The sequence below is a fragment of the Agelaius phoeniceus genome, chromosome 2 (genome assembly GCF_051311805.1).
Source record: "Agelaius phoeniceus isolate bAgePho1 chromosome 2, bAgePho1.hap1, whole genome shotgun sequence".
NCBI lineage: Eukaryota > Metazoa > Chordata > Aves > Passeriformes > Icteridae > Agelaius > Agelaius phoeniceus.
The window spans coordinates 114,079,569-114,102,901 of NC_135266.1; the positions used below are offsets into that span (position 1 = coordinate 114,079,569).

General features: G+C 37.3%; 1 protein-coding gene across 5 annotated transcripts in view; it reads right to left on the reverse strand.

Moving 5' to 3' along the window:
* EPHA6 (EPH receptor A6) overlaps window positions 1–23,333 on the reverse strand; it is a 373,338-nt gene that overhangs the window by 197,506 nt on the left and 152,499 nt on the right. For all 5 annotated transcript variants that reach the window (XM_077174587.1, XM_077174585.1, XM_077174590.1 and 2 more), the window contains one exon: window positions 2,143–2,298. In XM_077174587.1, coding sequence (XP_077030702.1) covers window positions 2,143–2,298 — 156 coding nt within the window. The remainder of the gene's footprint in view (window positions 1–2,142; window positions 2,299–23,333) is intronic.

A 23,333-nucleotide genomic window follows, 5' to 3' on the forward strand; every position in this document is an offset into this window, starting at 1 on the left:
CTCAGTTACTTTAGCTGACATCCTCAGCAGGAATGTGGAGGTCTGGCACCAAGTTTCTCCTGACAATTTTCACCCAAAGCAGCTCTCTGCACTCACATTTGTTAAGAAATCAGCAGGGTGTTGAGGTAACTGCACTCTGATGCCACAGGGCTCTCATGCTCCTCCCTGCCTTATCAACATATCAGGGTATCAGGGCTTATAATTGTGCCCTGAAAGATAATCATGGAATCATAATGCCACAGTTGATTAATTTTTTCAAAGAACTCTTTTGATGAAAAATCAATGATTTATAAATAATATGGAACCACATCTGCATAATGTATGGTGCAACCCTCATCCCAAGCATGAAAGTGTCAAGAACACCTGGGATGTTTTGGCTCTGGGAGTAAGATTTTAATGGCCTGTGCTTGAGGCATTGATTTGAGTGGAATTATTTGTAATCACCGTTTTCCTGTGGGAAGCCTGAAAGGATGCTGTTTACTCCCTCACACACTTCATGCAAAATGCCAGGCCTATGTGCTCTACTCCAGAGTGAGCTGGGACTGGGGACACTCCCTGAACCCTGAGTCCCTAAGGTATCCAGAGGCTGAGACTTACCTTTCCCTGGAAAACCCTCTGCCTTGGGTCTGAAGAATGCCATTTTTAGTGACCATCACCCTCATGGAATGGATGGACAATGTCTTGGTTTTGGTCATGACCTCAGTGCCTATGAATTTGTAAATCAGCTTTAAATTATCAGGTCTATTCTAAATTTGCCCAGTCCAGTGTAATTGGAAAATGGAGAATGAGCAGAGGAAGTAGGTCAATTCAGTCAGCTCAGTTATTTTTTCATGATGTTGCATAAAACATCCCAAAATGCAGCTATGCACTGATGGTTATTGCAACAGCACTTTGTCTTTAGGGCTTTATCTCTTAAAAATTTTGTATACTTAATCTGTCAAAATACTTCATTAATTGAACATGTTCGTTTTTTAGAATTCTCTTAATTGTGGCACAAAAAGCACCAAGATCAAATCCTCCACCAAAAGAATGAATAAAGTGTTATACCAAAAACTGGGTGCTTTAGAGGATTCTGCAAAGTCTTTAATCACTTTTAATTAATAAGTGATTTTAATGGCCTATTAAAATATAGTATTTTACACACAGCTTTTAAAATACTGCTGTTTGTTCCAGTTTTGAGATTAAACAGATATAGTTGCTTTAAAATCAATAAATTAATCCCAGTGAGTAATGAACCATGAATGGAAATCTATAAGAAACATTTTATAAAGTGGTAAGAAAACTTATGCTGTGCACTTCTAGACATAAATCCATTGATCAAAGTAATAAAAATCTATTCTCAGAATTTCTGCCCCCAGAATGGAGGACATCAGGCTTATATTAGGGACAAATATAAGTAAGTCAAAAATCACAAAATTATGTATTCTAAAATTCATCAAATAAACCCTAATGAATTTTAATTATCACAGTTGCAGAAGAAGGAATAACTGTTAAAAGAAGGTGATGGTGCAAGAGCTTTAAATTATATCTCATCCTGATTTGATTTTTTTTTTCCTTTCTAAAAATTATTTTCTTGTCTTTTTTAGAGCATTTAGTTTTTATTCGATTGTGTGGGGATATTTGTCTTATAATTTTCTTTTAAATCTGAGGAGACAGCAGAGCATGTTATGTCAGTTTTTTTTTCTTTACATGACTCCAGCTTTTTTAAAGTTTTTGGACCAGCAAATTTTTAAGTATATAAAATGCACATTACTGGTAGTGAAAACACCAATATTGTTATCTACATTACAACAATTACACTTTCTCCTATTACATCTCAGAATGTTCCAAGTCAATAGTCACCAAACTAAGTTCAAACAAGTTCAAAAGTCACCAAACTAAGAAACCTGTATGTTTACAGTTATCTAGACACTAAACAGAAATATACCATTTGAATCTTGATTTTAAGTCTCTTTTGATAACAGGAATGGAATTCTTAACAAACTCATAGATTTGGGGGTTTTTTGTTTGTTTGGTTTTTTTTGTTGTTGTTGTTTTTTGTTTGGGTTTTTGTTTGTTTTTTGTTTGTTTTGTTTTTTTTTAAATACAAAACCAAATAAAGGAGGCAACAGAATTGCCAACACTGGTAATGATCAGACTTACGGGTACATGCCATAGTTGGTGGGTCCTTCTCAGCTCTGAAATAACCTTTCTCACACTGACACACAGAAGTTGCTTCTATGTGAGTCAAACTGTGTGGAGGGCACTTGGAACACTTCACATTTCCAGCAAATGCTTTATAGAATCCAGGCCTGCAAGCTGCAAAGTAAGAAGATAAGTTTCATTAATAGAAGAACATTTTGGTCATAAATAAAATCTGTTCCAAGCAGTAATAATGGTGCTTCTTTCCTTTCCAATCTAGATATAGATGCTTTGATGATACAATTCTTGACATTTTTTATTTTGGTATGTGGACTTAAAAGAATAAAAAGAATCTGTTCTTGGTATACAATAGGGAAGTTAAGAATAGTTAAGAAAGATAATTTCCCAATTTTTAGTCAGTCCTCAGTGCTGCTTGAAATTGTCTCTAAATGACTTCACTACTATCACTAAACATTATTTATGTTTTATCTACATGTATTAACCAAACAGATAACTTCTATATCTGCCAGAGCTGTTATTATGGCTTCCTTACTGAAGTAATGGACAACTTGCAATACCTAAAATATTTACCCCCACAACTCCTTGATGAGACAGGGATGGTATCCCCAAATATTTATGGCTGGTCTGACTTGCCTACAGTGCCCCAAAAAACCTCTGCCAGCAGGGCCCCATCAGCTGGTCCCTGTTGGCATGAGAGGCTGGAGGATGAGGAAGGGATGAAGGAAGAGATGAAGGAAGGAGATACTGACACCATCCAGCACAAACATGCACAACCCTCCTGACTGGGTTAGGAAACAGCCTGGAGAGCAGCCAGCCTTGGGACAGGGAATGTTGGGATGCTCAGAGCTCATCACTTCCCCAGTTACTGGGAGTCCCTGCTGTTCCTAACCACAGCACAAGCCTTTTTTTGCTGGCCTTTAAAGCAGAAACAAGTCATTAAAAAAAATCTTATCCCAGATCTCTCAGGCCTGCATTCTGAGATATTATTTTAAAATCATCCTCAGACTTCATCACACACATTTAAACAAAGATTTCTTTCTTTTCCTGCCAGCTACCACATTTGCACATGCCAAGCATGTATTGCAGTTTCTGTCTTCTGGCTTCCCCATATGCAAACATTAAAAATTAAAGAGCAACTCAGACATGTGCAGATTTTACAGGCTCCTTTTCCTCTTAACTCCTCCAGCAATAATACAATGGAAACCAGCACTATAAATATAATTTTGAGGTTCCGTGTGGCTTTTTCTCACTTTGACATATTCAAGACTATTTTCTTTACACTGCTGGAGGAAATAGGCAGTACCTCCTTTCCTTGTAATAAGATACAAAAAGATTTAAAATTAGGTGTTTCTAAAAGGTACCTCAAAGTATACATTTAATGGATTCAGTGTCAGTTCATATTAATTGAGTTATTAAGAAGTATCAACTCATAGATAACATATACAGGATCAGTTTTTCTTCTGATTCTGAAGGCCTTGCTTGATATAAAAGCAGTTTCAGTAGTAGCTGAATGAAAAGGAGTAAGATGACACTGAAAAAGATAACACTTGATTGCCTCTCAGAACCCAAGAGCCAATTTTTCAAATGCAATTTCAAGAGCTTAATTTTGACCCAGCAATTTCAGCAGTTCTCCTCCCAGTGTGCTGTTCTGACTTTGCTGAATAGACATTAGAGAGGTATCCTGCCCTGCTGTCACTGACTGGGGAAAAAAAAAAGGATTTCTGGTGTTAGAGATAAAAAGGGTGGGAACAGCAGGGATTTTCCCCTAGGAAGTAGGCTACTGGTCTGATGCAATTGTGATTATAGTGAGTGGCAATTTTCCACTGATTGGAAAGGCAGCAGGTTTGGTGCAGGGAAGAAGGCAGCACTGCAGACACAGGCTGACTCCTCTCAGCTGTGCTGGAAGGAAAAGAGGAGGTAAGGCAAAATTGGGGGAAGGGTGTTGTGCTTCCCTGCTCCCTCCTCATCTTCTCATGTTCAAATCCTGCTCTGATAAATATTAAATTCTTGCTTTATTTCACATGCTACGCTTGTGACTCAAGAGCTGACAATTCAAAATTACAGTTTCATTTAAAACAAAATGAGTGCTCTTTAAAATCCTTATTACTTCTGAAATTCATGTCTGTCAGCTCTGAAATCATTCCTTCTACTCTTCTGTCCACCAGACAAGAAATTATTTGGATCAAAAGAAACACACATGTCTCTTTCAAGAGCAATATTTTGTATAAAATTCAAGAACTTCACTATTGCAAAATAAAACTCAAGGAGAAGATTTATTTCTAATTAAAACAAAACCTAAATGTTTTATTCTGAAATGGTAGTCTCTATTGTATTAAAAGCAATTATGTTTTTGACATGGTAGGTCTTTTAAAAGAAAGCACATACATACTCATGGAAAAGGTGGAGGGGAAAAATAAATGGATTAAGGGGGATCATTTTACTTCTTCTGAAGTCAACTCAAGTACATCTATCCCTTAAGTCAAGTATGTATCAAATTCTGTGGCAGAGAAACTACAGGGATACCAGGGAAGCCTTTAATTGAGAAGTTTACAAAGGTATTAACAACTACTCCTCACCCAAATGCAGAATCTCACCATCATGATTATTGATACTTCCAAATAAAAAGCAGCACTTCATAAACAAGATAAAAGAACACAAGCTGAAAGCCCCCAAATGATCACAAGCTTGGGAAAACTCATCTCTCTGGATAACTCAGAGCTGACTACCAGCATTCATGATGGAAGAAAACAAACTGTTACTGTGTCAAAGTCAAGGAATATGCAGCCTCAGTCTGAAATACAGCACTTCAGCTGCTGTACATATCTAAGCTTAGACTCTGCTAACAATTATTGTGTTTCAGTGGCAAATTAACCAAAGTAATTACTAAATTTACAATTTCCACAGAAAATCTACAAATGATTTCTAGATGACTACTAAAAAAAAAGGATTTGTTTTATTTGTTTTTATCTGTGTTACCACAGAGTATTTTTTCTACCTTCCAAATCACTGGGTGACATCTTGTTTCCCCTGATGTTTTCTACCAGAGGTGACTTTGTGAGTTACTGATTAGAGAAACTGTATGATATGTGACTCTTGTAAAGCCTGGGGAAAGACACTACATTGTCTTAAAGGTTCAGTAATTAGCAGGGTATCTGAATGAACAATTCAAAGACACTACAGGTTTCTCCAATGAAATATGAGCAACTAGGCAGAGAAACACTGATAATTTAATTGGCTTAATAAAAGATAACACATCCATAAATGTGCTTCGCTGCAGCTTCATCAGGATTTGACTGTGAGTTTTGGAAATTACAGAAGTTTTCTAGCTAATAGAATTTTCCTTATTTAATGTTGAATAGATGGGATTTAGTTTTGTTTGTTTACTCCATGGCCACCTGAGGGTCTTTTGAATTGCCCAGTCCAGTAAATAAGGTCATGGCTCCATCACTCCAAAACACAGCCGAGGGCTCTGTTGTGCAAGAGTCTTTACTGCTTGAGGCTGTTACAGCCATTAAGTTCTTCCCCAGCCTCAGGGGTGTATAATATATAGACACAAAACCCAGAAAAGAAAAATGCAGCGGTCATCTGACTGGCCATAAAATCTTGTTCCCTAAAAAAACCAAAAGCAGCATTTTCACTGCTCTGTGGGAGCACATCATTGTCTAAGATTCCAGTTTTTAGTAGTTTAAGTTTCATAAAATCTGAATTGACCACTACAGTATTAGTTAAAGGTGAGTCCAAATGAAACTTAGGAACAACTTTTAGGCATGTCTGATACTGTTGGTCTGTGGGTGGGAAAGTATTTGTCATGAAAATGGATTTTTTATAGCTTGCTGAGAACTCATCAATCAAATTAAATCAAAGAAGACTCTGTTGTCATTTACAATAATGGCAACCATCAGTAGCTGTGGAAGAGGTGTTTTAATCTTTCTGAATCACACACTTTATTATGCATTTCCACCTCATATATTTTTTTTATCCTTGCTTTACTGGATCCCACTAATGTCCTGTGAGACTGGTATCTTTCATATTTGTTATATTCTGAATTATCTCAGTTTTGAAGTCCTCTTATCCCACTTCCATCTGCTCACTTTATAAAAAGGGCAATCCAATGAGGCCTGTTCCATTCTACCACTGTGCAGAAAGTACTATGATAATACTTTAACCAATTTATACTTTAGTAGAAGTGTCTAGAAAAGATAGAAAAGAACATGAAAAAATAATGCCATGAAAGTTGGATGCTCTATATTAAAAAAGGCAGAATACAATCAAAAAATCAAGATTAGGATATTACAGAATTATTACAATAAAGCTCTGAGGACAACCTTTGATTGTGAGTACTGTCTGGTTAAATAATCTCATTTTTCTCACATGATTCTTGTTTTATTCAGGTCATAAATGGACTGTGAGGGGGCTTCACTTTGGGTTGTGTTCAAACTGATAGTGGGACTGTGCAGCATGAGTTGCTAGAAACCTGATGAAGAATCCAGTGGAGGAAGGCCAGCTGCCCCAGATTATAAATTATCAAACATGCTGGTTAGTACAAATCACAAAAATAAAAGACATCGAGAAAACAAAGCTCTAGTTTGATTTAGTTCCTACACAGAGTAAGGATGGGACAGGTGACACCCCTGAAAAACTTAATGACAGAATGAAAAGATTTTGGGGGACAATAGACTGATTTCCCTTTTTCATTTGCAATAAACTTGATAATTAATATTTCTGGGTGTTACGGTGTGCAATTAAATGCACGTGTGTTCATATCAATCTCTTCTCTTGCCAATATCTCTGCTCTCTAATATTTCTATTCTTAGATTTGAGGAATTGATAGGAGCATTACTCCAATCCTTGACTTCAGAGAGGAGCAAGGCAGAGGAGACAAAAAGAGACAGGTATAAGGCTGCTTCTTCAAATAAGACTACATAATGACAATAGGTAAATGAAATTAAATGTTCTTCCTCTTTGTGCTCTTTTTCCCCCCTAGGGACTCTTCTGTCATTCCCACATTTCAATATTCTGTGGAGTTTTTTTAATGAAAATTATTAGAAGAAGTGACAAAGGAGATAATTGCCACCTATCAAAGAGTATTTTCAGTTCACATCAGTGCAGTTTTTCTCTGTATAAATCACTAGTTTCAATACAATAACTTGAACAATTATTCAGGTCACATAGCATGGTTTAAAAGAATCTGAGGTTTATCCAAAAAATACATACAGACAAGATATTACTTATATTAAATTTATGACTTCCTGTCATACTAGGTACACTCCAACAGCTCATCAAAGAGCTGGGGGCTGTGCTACACAATCCAGGTAAATCCTCTTCTGCACAGACTCATTCTTGTACTACAAAAACAAACAAACAAAACTCCTAAACAAAACAAAAACAAGCATCCTAAACACTAGAAGGGAATTTAAGAGTATGATTCTAAATGCATAAGTACTACTCAAAGAAAGAGATGGAAAATGTCTTCAATCCTGATAAAACTCTTTTCCACTTAATTCCTAGAACCAGGTGAAATATTTTTTTTTCCAGACTAATACTGTAAATAAAATTTACTACTACAACAGGTAGATGGTATGTAAGGGTGCTCCACTGAATACAGAATTAGCAAATTAGTGTTCCAATATAATAAATCAATACAAAATTAGCAAAATAGGCAGCTGAAAAGAGATTAATTTCATTGAAATACCAAGCTTTGAAGTCCAGATAAAGACAATATCCAGAAAAAAACCTGCTCCTAACATAGGCTACACAGTTGCAAAGAGGGGCTGCACCCTTTTCAAAATATCCCTTAAAAATGTTTTATAAACTGTACTCATGAGTCAAAACAGATTTTTCTTAAGAAAAAATTGCTATATTGCAACTTACAGCAATTTTGTGTGTTTTTACTTCCTTCCTAAAGTCTCACAGCAGTGCCAAGTGACAAAAATGGCTGCAAGACTGAGGTGCTTTATCAGTGGTGGAAGAAGAGAGACAAAACCAACAGGATGCACCTTCACTGATTTGTGCTGCTGACTCTGGAGTCCAATAAATTGGTTGAGGTGGTAACTACAAATACTCAAATGCACTGTTCCACACCCAAATTAGTCTTTATCTCTGTTGATATTTTATGGATAGACCCCATAGAAAAACCAATTGCACAATTAAAAAGATTTAATAAACCCTTAAAGGTGACAGTAAAAATACTGTTTTCTACACTGCATAATTTTTAAAGGAGCATCACTGTGTTTTAGGAAGATAGTAAATGAAAGGAATCAGTCAGGCTAATTAGGGCACAGAATAGAAATGGTAATCACGGAACATGACAGCAGAGAAAAAGAAGGCATTAATTTCCTGCAATATATCAGTGCATACTCCTGGGATCAGGAAGGTCTGCAGGAAAAGAATGGAGGGGATAGATCATTTCAGCTCCAAGCAGCCATCTCCATCACCTTTAAACAGAAAAGGAGAATTGTAACCCTGAGAACACTTCAGAGCAATGCAGAACTTACTGAGTTCTCAAATCTGTCCACAGTAGCTGTGAAAACTCTCTATTTTAAAGTATAACATCACTAATGCTTTATTTCATAGTTCTTTTTTACTTTTTAATCATTGTTCTATTGTTGACATTAGCTAGAAGGACTTTTGGGGGGAAGGGTAAGGCAGGAGTGTGCTAAGTTTCTCAACACTGTAGTGAATGCAGCAACAAGAAATATCATTTATTGCAACTACAGAAGGAACCTGTGTTTGTTGGAATTTCTCTGTATTATTAAAAGAGGAATTAGTGTCCAACTTCTCTTTTCATAGAACCTTTCATGCTTCTGTGTACAGCTGAGGACTAACTTATCAGAAGACACTGCAAGCAAGCAATAGACTATACCAAACACTTCTTTCTGCAAGAGGGAAAAATGGTCTGAATAGATCAGACCATTAGCATTTTGGGGCTAATTCCTTTGCACATTATCTATCTCTTGTATCTGTTGGTGAGAACAGTTACAGAATGATCATCTCCTGGTCTGAACATAATAACCAAATGCTAGAAAAATCCCTCCCACTATTAGAAAGCTTTAAAGTGCCTTCATACCAGACACATGTACAAAAATTGCTCAACTATGGAGAGCAGTGTGTCAATCATATTATATCCTTATTATATATTATATCAAATGCTATCATACATGTGTTATTCTTCCTCTGTGTCCCTTTTATTGGGACACAGAGGGAGAATAACTCATATTATTATATATCCCATAAACAGTAGTTTCTGTCCTCCCTCTCCCCATTTTTCCTCCTTCTTCCCCTTTATATGTGAAACCTTTCTGTTTTCAGCTCTGAATATATGATAAGTAGTTAGTCATGGATTTCTCTTTTTCCTATGCAGTAACAGCCCCTTGGAATCTGCAGATGCAATTTTTTTTCTATCCATAACAAATTAATCTGCTAGCCTGGGTTAATTAATTCCTATGATAACCATTACTCAATTTGCTTTGCATGTGGGAATTTTTTAGTAACCATTTTTTTCCTGAGGATGTTTCCACTTTTGCACAAAGACCAAAACTTCCAGCCTGAGTGTTGCTGCAATGATGTTTTGTTGGCTGGCTTTATGTCAGATTGATTTTCTGTGTGAAAATAGTAATTTACCAGAGCTGTTCTCAAATAATTAATGTCACTTAGCTTCATGCCTCCAAAACATTCAAGGTATGCACTGAAATCCTACAAAAGCTCCCCCTGCCATGACTTGCTACTGGTAAGCTTTCTAGAGAAGGCAGACCTTGAAGGAATGGAATATTCTTACAGGCAGTTATTAACAATAAAAATCTGAACACCAGTGCAGTCTCTATTTACAAGGTTATAGTTTCTTGTTATGGCCTTATTATAACACTGCAGTTTTTAATGGTTTAAGATCTAAAACTAAATTTTTTTGGGTTCACTGCTTTCACTACAGCAATTATTTTGATAATAGATCAGCTAAAGTAATGCAATTTTTTCTAATCTGTGCAATTATTAATGTAATTAGCAAGATGCAATAGCAATGAGAAAACAATCTAACTCACTTTAAAAATACTTTAAATAATCCAATATTTAAAAGGAGAGGCTTAAAATCATGCTTGCATTTTTAATTATGGTTACCAGGACTGCACATTCAGGTATAGATTTTGAATGTGTGATTTATTTAAGGCCCTGCTTTATTTGCATGTACAAGTCAGGAGTTTGGGCACACAGACAAAATTACTGTAATCATGGGGAATATTTAAATGCCCCAATCCAGACAGGTAATTGTAAAGTTGGGTAATTCGTATGCAAAAAATGCTGAAGTGTTCTTATAAAATCAGGCATTTGGCCTTTGAAATAGAGTCCTTTTGGATGTGTTTGCAGAAAAGCTCACAAGCTTGATTTTTAAAGACACCAAACATGATTAGTGACTCCCAGACTATTTCAGTTCTGACTTACCATTGAAAATAAAGTACTCTCATGCCTCTGTGAGAAGCAAATACAATTTTCTTTTGTATTATCTCTGAATACCCACAAGCTCACAGGCAAATAATCTTGATTATTGAAAATTATTTTCAAGCCATCTTTTTGTCTTCTACATTACTGTACTCAATTTTATGTAATCTCATTCTATTCTATCATTGTTTTAAGACATAAGAGTAACACAATGTGGTACTTGTGAATAAAAATTCTGTGATTTATGTCAGCAACTAAATCAGTATTCAAATACCTATTTTGCCAAGGAACCAACACATAAAATTCTGTAATTAGTTCATTGAAGTTTTCCTTTTCCTCACATCCATGTAGAATTACTTGCAGTACTTAGCCCCAAATTACAGCAACTATTTAATTGTATTTACACAGGTACAGATGACACCAACATTCCTGGGGTTTTTTGTGGGTTGTTTTGGTTTTTAGTTTGTTTGGTTTTTTCAATAAGTAAACATTGCCAACTTCTCCCAACCCATCATCACATTCAGACTAATGTGAATTTCAATGTATAGGCAATACCTTGGTAACTCAAGGGAAAGCTCTCACTACGGTCTCAAATATTCATCTACTGGCCTTCTAGGACAGGAATAAATCCTTTTATGATGCAAATCCAACCCCATATAAATAAAGTAAAAAATCAGGAAGGTGCCCTTTAGCTGAACAGGTTTCTAATTTGTGTTTCACTGAAGTAATTATGTGGGATAGATCTTCAATCCTTGTGTCTAGAATATTTCACATGATTGATGACAAGAATCAGAGTTAAGTATTTCCACTGAATACACTGATATTTCACAGGAATCTCCCAGAGATGAACCATGACTTTAATATGAATTCTCAAATAATCAGGTTGATATGAAAAATGTTCCCTCCAAAAAGACTTCTAGTATTGATAGAGAAATTTGAGCTTAAGAACATGGGTAAATATTACTATAAAAATATATTAAATCTTCATAAAGGCTGAATCTTTCCTAAAAGTGCTGAAGAAGTACAGAGAGCCTTATTTCTAGTTTTCAACTATACTAAATGCACACTACAGTTTTTAAGTATTTTCCAAATGAAAAAAATAACATTATCCCCATCCTGAAAAATTCCAACCAAAGCCTTAAGCTTAGAGAGGCCAGTGGGACTTATTCTAGCAGATTTTCTAGCAGTTAATTATCCTGACTACAGGTGCCAGGCCCTCACATGCCACAGGCCAGGTGGAGCTGTAGCTCTTTAAATGAGGTTCCAAAGACCCCAAAACAGCACCATAAGGTCATCCTACAACTGGTTTTACTTTATTCTTTCTTCCCCACTTTTCTTCACAGTTGCGAACATACAATCAGAGATTTGGCATGAAACTGACCTCTTAACTACAGATTGTTTAGCTAAAAAGTTATTTTTTTAGAAGTTACTAGCACCACCTTTGTAGGACTGTGTGAATATAGTATCCTGCTATTTTTAAGTATGTAAATTCACATGACAGTTTTCATTCTGAAAGAAAAATGTTTAGAGTTTTAAATAGGCACACGTGATTTTGGTAACATTTCAGGGCAATCACAGAACTAAAATAAACTGGCAAAAATTTTTATATATCATTTTAGATATTTGAGCAATGATTAGACATGTCTAGAATAATCCCTCAATCAAAAGAAAAATAAAATTCAGAATTAGGATTACACAGTCCACAGAAATGACAACTACTGATGCTGCTTTGCCATTCCTCATCAGATTGTGAATTTAATTCTGGTAAAGTTTAACTCCATTTCAGCTTTTAAATACTTGATCAGAAGTGTTCAGGACAGAGAGCTTTTGAGTTGATAAATATCTCTATCCTAGCTGAGGTGTGGACACATGACAGGAATAAAGACAGCTACAGCTCACTCACTGATCCATGGGCTCTGGTTGTGTCTAAGTCTTCCAGCAGTTAACATTACATTTATTTCTCACCTGGGGGTGGCCCATTGCTTGTATGTGGTCGATTTTCACCTTTTTCCTTCACTTATATTCACGTTTCTCATACTGTGAGCAAAATGACTGCGAGACAAAGGTCAGGAGCTACAATTCTGACAGTAAATGAGACACCGGTGTCTTCATTCAATATTTGGAACTGTAAAATTCAGGAATCTGTGTTCCTTTAAAGAGTAACAATGGACTGTGCATTTGGCACTTTTCTCTAATTTTTTAATAGAAAACTCAAGCGAGACAAACAGCCACTCTCTTAAACTCAACTAGAATAATGTAACTACACTTGACATGAATATTTTCAAACAATAAAGAGCAATATAGCCACAGATGTTTGGTTTAAGAAAACTAGATACGTGATATAGAAATATATACGCAAAACTACATTAATTTTATTTGGGAATAAAAATATATTTCTAGAGAGCCAGCCACATGAGAAGTGGCTGAGGAAACTGGGGGTGTTCAGCCTGGAGAAAAGGAGGCTCAGGGGAGACCTTTTCACTCTCTACAATCCATGAAAGGAGGCTGTAGCAAGGTGGGGATCAGTCTCCCAGGTAAAATGTGACAGTAAGATGAATTTGATGACCAAAAAAACCAAAATGGAGACCTTTGCATTAGGTGATGCTTAATGCCCTTTATGTGGTGCAAGAACTTTTGTTATGAAATGTAACATTGCTTAAAACAGAAAGATTACCTTATATTACCTAAGGACAGTAAATAACAATCTTTTTGATTTGTAATTACTACAATGATAAATGTTTTAGGGTTGAACGGAAGCAGAAGCTTAGGTTGAAAATGGAAATCAATATGAAATTAATACATCTCATCTCAGTTATTAATTTGCATCTATACATTTCAAACCTATCACAGCAGATAAAGAGGGGCTTGACTGGCAGTCCAATTAAGAAAGGCACAGGACTGGAGCTACAGGTAATTTCATTTACAAGTATCATTGGTCTGCGAAAACAAATACATCATCTCCAGTATTATTCTTGATATCAGCTCAGGCTACACACCTGTAATATTTCTAATAATTAGGAATTAATTACACCTTCTCTCCATCCTCATCTCCCTTTCCTCCATCATATATCATAAATTCTGTACTTGCAGAATGGATCCTAATCAGTCTCTTTATGTTCTCATAGAGAGGCCACACATTCAAGGCATACAAACATCCCACAAAGAGGCCTGTCAGGTATATTCCCTGCCACTTTTGAGAATATTTGGACGAAGTCAATGACCTCAGATACTATTTTTTAACAGAAGGACTTAAGACAGCAATCAAAAGCATAAGAACAAAAAAAGGTCAATACAAAGAGGATATCCATGAGTGACTGTGATATAATATTGCTGAAATATAAAATTGTTAACGACCTCTGTTCAGAGGTACATTAAGTGTTAGCCTTCATAGTGCTTCTAGTATCTCCTTCATTATCCCAATTAAATCTTGAAAATTTCATCCCTAATATTACAACTGCTCGTTTATAGACTGCTTTCTACTGCAAAACTGAAGTCCACACAATCTTAAAGATGTTTGTGGAATAATGAGATTTGAATCAACTTTGAGACTCCTAATCTTAATTGGCAAGAGGTGTGGGAAGATGGAAAATCTTCTTTCCCTATAATCTAATCAAACTTAGCAGTATCAGCTTCCACAGTGCAACGTCAGCCTTTCCCCTGAGGGGCTGAGCAGAAGGTTAGGAAAAAATTAATTGTAAACATTAATGTAAATACCAAAAGTTCATACTGGTCACGGTAAGTAAGCCACCTCAGCAACATTTGTGCTTTCTCTTGTACTCCCTCACTTGTGTTTTTGGTATTGCTTTCAGCATCCCACCCCAGCAGGCTGAAGCAGGAGCTGTATTTTCCCAAGGGGTGCGTTGAAAATGGAAATGTTTTAATGGGAAGCCCACAAGAACTCAGAAATCAGAACCATTACAAACTCATCTGGTCAAAGCCAAAAACAGGGGGAACCTTAAATTCTGTTCTTAATTCAGAATGAAAATATTTCTGCAAGAGTTTTTAGAAAATATTCTCTGATAGCAGGAAGAGGAAAGAACTCCTGTGGTGGTTGTGACAAACTGGAGTTTAGGGCTGTGCTGATATTGCATTACAGCTGCAACAACCCTCCTCTCCTTGATGCTAATGCTCATCAGGTACATCAACACTCAGGACTCTGGGGAAAGACAGATTGTCCCTGAGTCCTCATGAGCAGCAGTCACAACCCACCTCCAGCAAGAGGGAAGCGAGCTCATCTGAATTCCTAAGTGCTCGTTTTGACGTGGGCCATGAAGATGAAGAGTGGGGTTCAGTACAATGCGGAGGATTCATCCTGGATAATCCCCTCTCATAGCCAGTTACAAAGTGCTACAATTAAAGAAGTAACTCGACTTTTCAAAAACAGATAAAAAGAAGGAACTCTCTTCACACCACAAACAGCAGTAATCCCTTTATGGCTCCTTGAGTCTACATACGCAAGTTTGCCTAGATTTCTAAAAACAGCCTGAAACCGTAAAAAAGATGAAGAGATACTTTTTTGTGTTAATCTCCACACAGATAAGGTAAGCTTCTAAAATCCCCAAGACAATCCCCAAGGCAGGGATATCTGTTTGCCTACAAAAAAATTTCAATGACTACTAACAGTATCTATCATCTGTCTCTCATCTTTTCTCTAAAACATACAGAAGCAAAGGTGAGATGTTTGATACACAGTGGAGTAAGAAAGCAGCTGGAATTAATTTATGCATAACCAGCCAGACAAGCTGTTGCAGCTGATGGTTATGCATTTTAGCACAGCCTGCTGTTGGCACATTGTTTAAATAAAAAATATGATGCCCACACATTCAAAGCAATGATGGAGAGCTAATGATCAGTTTCACAGCAGTGGGCTGTTGCTTTCTAACTGTTATTTGGACTCATTTTTGATAAGTTAGCGCTGGGTTTTGTTTTATTATTATTTTTTATGCAATATCTCCTTCATTACATGACATCAAGCTGAAGGGAGGGACTTCAGCTAAAGTGCCAAATTGCCATTCTACTGGATAAGCCTGGTATGCCCTAACCAGAAACATGGGATCAAACTGATGTTTCTAGAATATGATGGCCTCTCTAGTGGAAAGGCAAACCTGGCAAGGGTATCCTCAGGGCCAATGTTGGTAGGGCAGCAGCCAGGATATAAAATGCTGTAATAAATGGAACATTATTTCATCAGATGAAATGTGCCATGGCTTCTGTCTTACTTTCACTCGTCTCAGTGCACTAAAATAATTCAAGGGACATGGAGTTACTTTTCTTCTCTCCTTCTCTGCCACATTAAGTTCAAGCAAAGCACACAGAAATTGAACTGACCTGAACAAATGATTGGCGGTTTCTCCTGGGCTTCAAAAGCAAAAAGGTGCTACAGGAAAAATGAAGAGTTTTACTGACTGTAGGCTTTACCCAGAACAGAAAGAAATAGAATTTCTTAGTACTTCTAACTGGAGAAAAACACCTGGCAACTCCCAGCATTTCCTTTGTATGAGACAATTTATAGGAACACTTATATGTACATTAAAATGCCCAGCTGTCAAATTGAAGAGGAGGTCCTTTCAGATGGTGATGCACTATATATCAAATGAGAACTATAAATAACAAATGTATAATAAAATATTGACCCTCACCCTTAGGAAATCCTAGCCCTTAATATTGCAACTAGATTGAAACCTGCTGACATTGACTAGAAATTGTTATCACTGATCTAGTAAATGATTGTTAATTTATTGTGAACTTTGAAAAGGTGCTTCCTGTGGCTTAGGTATTCATGGTCAGGAAGGAGGCATTGCACAGAATATTAACTGGGCATTGCTAAGAAAACATCCAACTAGAATTTAACATGGTAAATTGGCAACCAGCCGGATTTTGAATTCTTCACTGTATGCCAGTATTTTAATTTTATTTTTATTACATAACCTAGTTGTTTTGGGGGGTTTATAACTCATATTTTTAAGCACTATAGTCCAGTTCCGTCCATCTCAATTTGATAATTAGATAGGCCATGGTATCACAGAATTCCCTATGACCGAAGTCAGTGCAGGAGCATTGGTGGCTCTTTGAGTGCTCTGTGTTGTTAAGAAAGGATCTTCTGAGACCTGCTCACAAACGAAGCAGAACTAATCAATCCCTCTTGGACAAGCTGATTACCTGGAAATCAGTCAGGGAGCTTGTTCTGTTGGCCTACAGGATCTGAGCAAAGACTAAATGTAACTTCCAGCAGAAGTAGCACAAAAGCGCATCTATCAGGCAAATATCTGTAACACAGATACAGCGAGCACTGGAGCACAGAATTTCTTGTTACTGTCCCAAAATACTCTGCTGTGACATGGAAAGCACAGACATTCCCATTCCATCAGTCAGCGTCTCACAGCAACTAATTTTCCCCCAGTGATCAGGAAGCTCAGAGCACTCTTTCATCAACACACAGGGAACTGAACTAGGTCCTGGTGCAGAACACTTTGCCCTTCTGCTAATGCAGTTTGTGTTTCAGATTCTGTTTGTGACAAGCTTTGAATTCTGTTTGGCTTTAACATGGCGTTACAGCTGCTGGGTGCCTCACTCTGTTACTGCCAGGTCCAGAGATAGCACAACCTGGGAAAGGAAAACAAGTGCCTGCAGCAACTGATTGACAGGCTTGAAACACCTGGGAGAAGACCATCACACAAGAAATAATGGCTTAGAGAAAAACAAATTAGGAGCTGATTTATATTCCAGGAGACATTTTATTGCCTGCCATTCTCCATCCCACTGAAATATTGTGATGGATTAGGGTGACAGAAGAGAATTGCTAGGTGCTGGTAGTGACAATTTGAACAACGAGGTGAAGGAAACACACCATGCTCTGCCTCTCCCCAGAACATGGTGAGCTTATTGTGGAGGGAATACAGCCCATTAGTCATGGAGACACCTCAAGGTGTGTTGTTCCTCTGTACATTCACACTGTGGGCATCTCTCACACCCAATTCTGGTGAAGTTTAAGGTCTGTAATCTAAGGTCAAACACTAAGAGGGAATTGAAGACTGAAAGCATTCCCAATAGCACTAGGAAATAACCATAGTAAGATCTTTCATTTGATACCAACCTCCCCAAATTTGCTGAAAACATCTAGAGCCATAAGAGCAGAGATGTTCTGGAAACTGGTACCTGAAAAGGTACTTGACAAAGCAGGGTAATGTAGGTATAAACTGAGTCATGGCTTTCCTAAAGTAGCAGTGGCCATGATCCAGCCTGGCCTCAGGTGGTGTGTTACCATGATAACTTGTCCAAAAACCCCAAAGGTGCAGAGGGGAAACATAAAAGAGAAGAGAACCTTTGTTTCACAGCCCACTGTCATGAAGGGAGATGATAAGAAGTGAGTCAGAATTCCCAAAGCAACGGAGCTGTCAGTGGTAGCCTTGAGACCTCTGAGATCTATCACAAGAGGTCCTAGGACTGTCATGGAAATGGAGTCTTTCATCAGACTGGAAGATTTCTGGGGGATTCAGGGTGCTTCCATAAAAAGCCTGCAACCCCTCCATCAGCCTGGCCTTCTCACTGAGTCTCTGACTCCTGCTGGCTTGTCACTACAGGGGACAGAGGTTTTCTGTGCCCCTGCTGCTCAGCATGCACTGAGATGGATCTTCAAGCACAGGTGTTCTGAAGTGAGGTTCAAAATGTCACTCTTGAAAGAAATCCTCAAAAGAAGAGGATTTGAGAAGGAAGATGTGCTTGTCAAGTAAAACTGTGGCAGCTGCTGATACACAGCAGCTGGAAAAATAAAGGGCATGATGTCTTACCCTCATTTGGGCCCAACCCCAGCAGAGTCCAAGCACTGAATTTGTTTCACTTCATCCTGCCAAAATTAGAGCGTGAAGAAGAAGAGGGAAAGAAATTCAGGGAGAAATCCAACAGCCTTTGGGCAACCCCTCAGGAACCAGCTTTGTGCTAGGGAACTGCCTGTTATGTTTCCAGGGTTAGCCCAATAATTGTGTTTTACTCTCTAGAGTTACCTCAGTTGGGTCAAGCTACCAGTTTGCCTTATAATGCCCAGAAAAATACAGAAACCTTTTGGAGGGGATTCCAATATAGGATTTGAAATCAAGTCAATGCCCCAAATACTGGACAGTGGAGAAACACATAGGATTTCTCATGTTTCACACCCATTTAAATCACAGTTCTACATATGGTGCTTTATATGTTCACCATAGAAAGTTCCTTATAGAGTTTTCATTAGGAGATTTCATTTATGCAAAAGAAAAAGATCCAAAAATGTATTAAGTGAGTTGCAGGTGTGCTGTGAGGTGAGAGAGCAATTATCAAGATCATTATTGTAGTACATTAGTGTCTAATGGTGTGTGATAAGGATTGTAAAGTGCCTACTGTGTACTTAGATATCTTTCAGTTGGCACTCAGAGACAAAAAAAAATTACCTGGTACTGTATGTGTAAGCTGAGTGACTGGAAAATAGAGAGAAGTATCAAATGCTTACAGATGTAGAGCACAAAACCAACACATAAATAGAAAAAAAATTTAAATACTCTTTCATTTTTCTAAACAGTAGTGCCAACTTTGGACAAAATGACCTATAAGCAGGTGCTCAGAGGGTCTCTTCAGTAAAAAATTTCTGTTTCCTAGGGTCTCATAAAAAACAAAAGAGAGTGCAAATGCACACATGCACAAAAGACTACCAATTTTATATGCCATTTTTAAACAAAAAGTGTTTCTCTCACCACAATTGACTTTTTGAGCAAAAGATGTTTGGCTGAATCAATTTAAACAGCAACATGGAGTTTGGCAGCAATCCATTTCTGCTGAGATTAAGCCAGCTGCTACCGAATCCATTGATCCTTTTAGCTATTGATTTTTTAATTTAATAAAAAATGAAGTTTTAGAATGTGAACAAATTCACAGTGCTGAAGAGACAGGATTTTGATAAACTCTGCTGCCAGACTAAGCTGGTAACTCTGTCAAATGAGAAAATCACACATGATTTAAAATATTAAGGATTGCCAATGTGGTGGATTGCTTAAAACAGGATTTAAATAGAAATGTGACCTGGTAAAATAAAGCTGTCACAATTAAAACTGTATAATCTTAAAACAGCAAATCTGCTCTCTTTGTTTTCTATCTACTAATACTAGTGACTGAAGCTATTTTACTACACTTAATGCTCCTATTTATTTTGAAAAGTCAAATTATCTTTAGGAGAAAAGAACAGATGCTATTCTTATTACAAGGAAATTTGTGACAACTTCTAACTGAGCATCAGGTTCTCCCTGAGACAGCTCCATGCACACTAGTCCTTCACTGTGTAGCTCCCAGCTTTTATTCAGTCAAGAGCATTCCCAGCTAGGCTGAGAATCCACAGCCTAAACACTACATGCTCTGAGCAGATACACAATCTGTATCCCTGGCACTGGGATCTGCTGCCTCGTTCCCTCCTTGAGGCATTACTGCCATTAGGGTGCCCTCGTTTCCTCATTAATTCAATTCCATAAATGAGTGCTGGTAACTCAGAGGGCCACAGCAATGGCCGGGTAATGGGACTGCCAAAGTGACAGAGTGACCTCTCCTGCCCATGGTGTTCAGAGCAGATCAGCAATTTACCACTGAAACAGATTTTCCCCTGGAAAAACGCTACTTGCAGAAAATTGATGTACTGGGGAGAAGGGGAAAGAAGAAGTTGTAACAAATCTGTATCAACGTGCCCTCTGTTTTTCTGTCAGCTGTCCTGAAAAACTTGCCGGGGATCAACAACTTCAGCTCCAAATGCTGCCAGGACAGAGGTACCTGACAACAGCTTTAAGCCATTCAGAGGCTGAATTCTCTGTGGACTGCAATTGAGCGCCCATAATACCAACATAAAATAATCAAAGTATGTGATGAAATCGGAAATATTATTCTTGAGGAAAGCAGTCTCCTGCTTGCATATTTTTTTTTCCTTAAAGAATTATCTACAACATCAGAGATTGCTCAGTTTAGCCTTCAGTGACGCTCACAGATGGCCACTGGCAGCTGCATCCACACTTAACAACAAGGGTGGAGTAGCATTAGTAAACCTTGACAAAACAGAATAAGGAATGCAAGAAAATCTAGTAAGGCATGATGGACTCAAGCTTTATCATGGGCTTTCTGAGGAAAAGGTGAAGAGAAGCCTTGACATTGCCAGGCTTTGGCTGCTCAAACTCTTCTCCAAAAATCTGTAGTTGCCACAGCTGAAAAGTGTATTCTAAACACACCACTCTACCCATACAAGCAGTTCCTATGGTTTTTAATTACTGGTGAATGCTCCTAGGCACTAGATGAAACACACAAATTTCTGTTCAAATAGGTTTAATGACTTTGCTGCAGTCTTTTCTGAACTTTCTTGCACTGCAACAAACAGGAGATGCACAAAGAATTGTAGGGGAAAATTAGCAAGGATATACATTTTCTCCTCCAAAAATTAAACTAGAAAGTGTGAAAACACAGGGAACAGCCCCTAGACAACTTCAACCCACAGATGTTGGTTGCTTTCCTCATGGCTTAACCATTCCCTTAGGAATATTCTTATTATACCTAATGTTTATACTCTTCATATAATATATCTATGTAGTATTGTTATAAGATATAAAGGAAATATTAACATCTTCCCATTCTACAACATGCTAATAGTGCCAGAATTCAAAGAGCTCTCTCCTGGGTGGCCAAGTGAACAGTTTGAAATAAAACATTTGCATGCCATGCCAGCAGCTGAGAACACTATTTAACGAAAATAAAGAGCTACAAAAAATTAATACATCACTGTTGAGTCAAGAGCACCTTGATAAAGGAACTTGGCCCATTTTCCATTCCAGACAGGTTTGCTCTATTACTGCAAACATGAACATGGGTAAAGAGCACAACAGACAGGTCAAATTCAAGGAAAGCTTCATGTTTGTAGAGGACATTATAGGAAATTATGGAAAATACCAAAGCCCAGAGAATCTGGGTGAGTGTTAATGTGAGTCTTGAGGAAATCCACATACATACAAATATTCACTGGCCATGAAGTTTCAGTCTCAACAGAAGTAACCCAAGGTCAAAGCTATGAATGGTGTGCAGCCTGTGCAATAAAAATGTAAATATCCTTCATTCTATGGAACCACAAGTGTGTTTAGCTACACTGTGCAAGTGGTCATCAGCACAGCAAGGAAGAGAGGGATGAGCCTGCTCTTCACAGACAGGCACTGCAGATTTTGATTACGACAACTATAGAAAATCTGCTCTTGCTGTTAACAGTTTTTCCTTTAGATGTGCACACACCACATCCACAGACAAATCTGCATGGATCAAAGAGAACAATGAAAAATAAAACTGAAAATAGATAGCTTATTCATAGACTTCAATAGTGAATAGAGGATTGATGAAACACCTGAAATGATTTTGAACTAATTAAGAAAACATTTAAAAGCTATCTGCTACTTTTCTACCTCAACTTATTTGTTATTTTGTATTGGGATGGCAACAGGTTGGTAATGTGACATAATCAAAGCAGCTTTCCAAGGGCTTAAATTCAATTTCCTTTCCTAGTTCTGATTCCATTTTTGTTCTTTTATATACATTTATATATATATGTATATGTATATATATATATATAGTCCTTTTCAGTGGAAATCTACCTTAACATGAAGACAGCTAAATCTGATAGTCATGCCAAATACTAAATACTCCCAGAAAAAAAGGTTTGTATTTCAAGCTCTGCACTGCAGGAGCTGTTCTTTCTAGACATCTTTAAGTATCTTGAATGACACAACTTGATGCAAGACTGAGCCTTTCACACATCTGCCTTAGCAACTCCAGCCATGAATAACCATGAAACATTCAGTAAATTCCACTGAATGTGGTTAAATTAGACAGAAGTTTATTTAGCTGCCTTCATCCTTGATGATCCCAGAGCCATCAACAAGAAAATAAATGTGACTGAAATGAAGTAGTAAATGCTGTACATTTAACATGCACTTCTATGGCTCCTGGAAGAGTGAACTTACTCAGGATAGGTTATTAACATGAGAATATTCCAATACCCCCCCTTTCTTTAAAAAAAAAAGCCACTGGTAACTGCTTTTGTGTCTGAAGGATATCTAACATTAGGTTACCTTCTAAAGAATAGTGAGTAAAATAATGTTGCATCTTCTAACACTTCTTCCCAATAATAAAACTGAGTTCTGGTGTCATCCTAGATGATTAGGGAAGGATGATTCCTGTACCTGATTCTTCAGCACAGAAAAAAAAAGAGTCTAGAAACTAAACCAGAAGCATAACAAAGAATTAAAACTTTAGATATTTAAATTTAATACACAGTTTGCAGTAAAAGTGGTCAACAAATTTTCTTCCAATAGAAATTTGTAACTTCAATACATACTTTTCAGAATCAATCTGGCTAGTTCTGTTGTAATAGTTAATGCAATTACAATAATAGGTTTTAAATGGGTTTATATTTCAAGTATGATTGTGCTGAATTGAATTATTCCCTACTTATCAGACAAATATTGGATGAACATTCCTCATTTTCAACCCACACTTTTAAATTGATTTCCTTCCACTTCAGCACGATTAAATTTTTTAAATAAAGCAGGCAGATACTTCACACTCTCAAGTGCTGTCACAAGTAGTAAATCTTCTCTAGAACATAAAAATAACTGCAGTAAGTCCAACCTCTCTGTACTAATATGCAAATGCCACACATAGCCGAAGAAGTCTACAGAAAATCATCTGTTCTCAAGACCAGAATTTTACGTACACAGAACAATGCC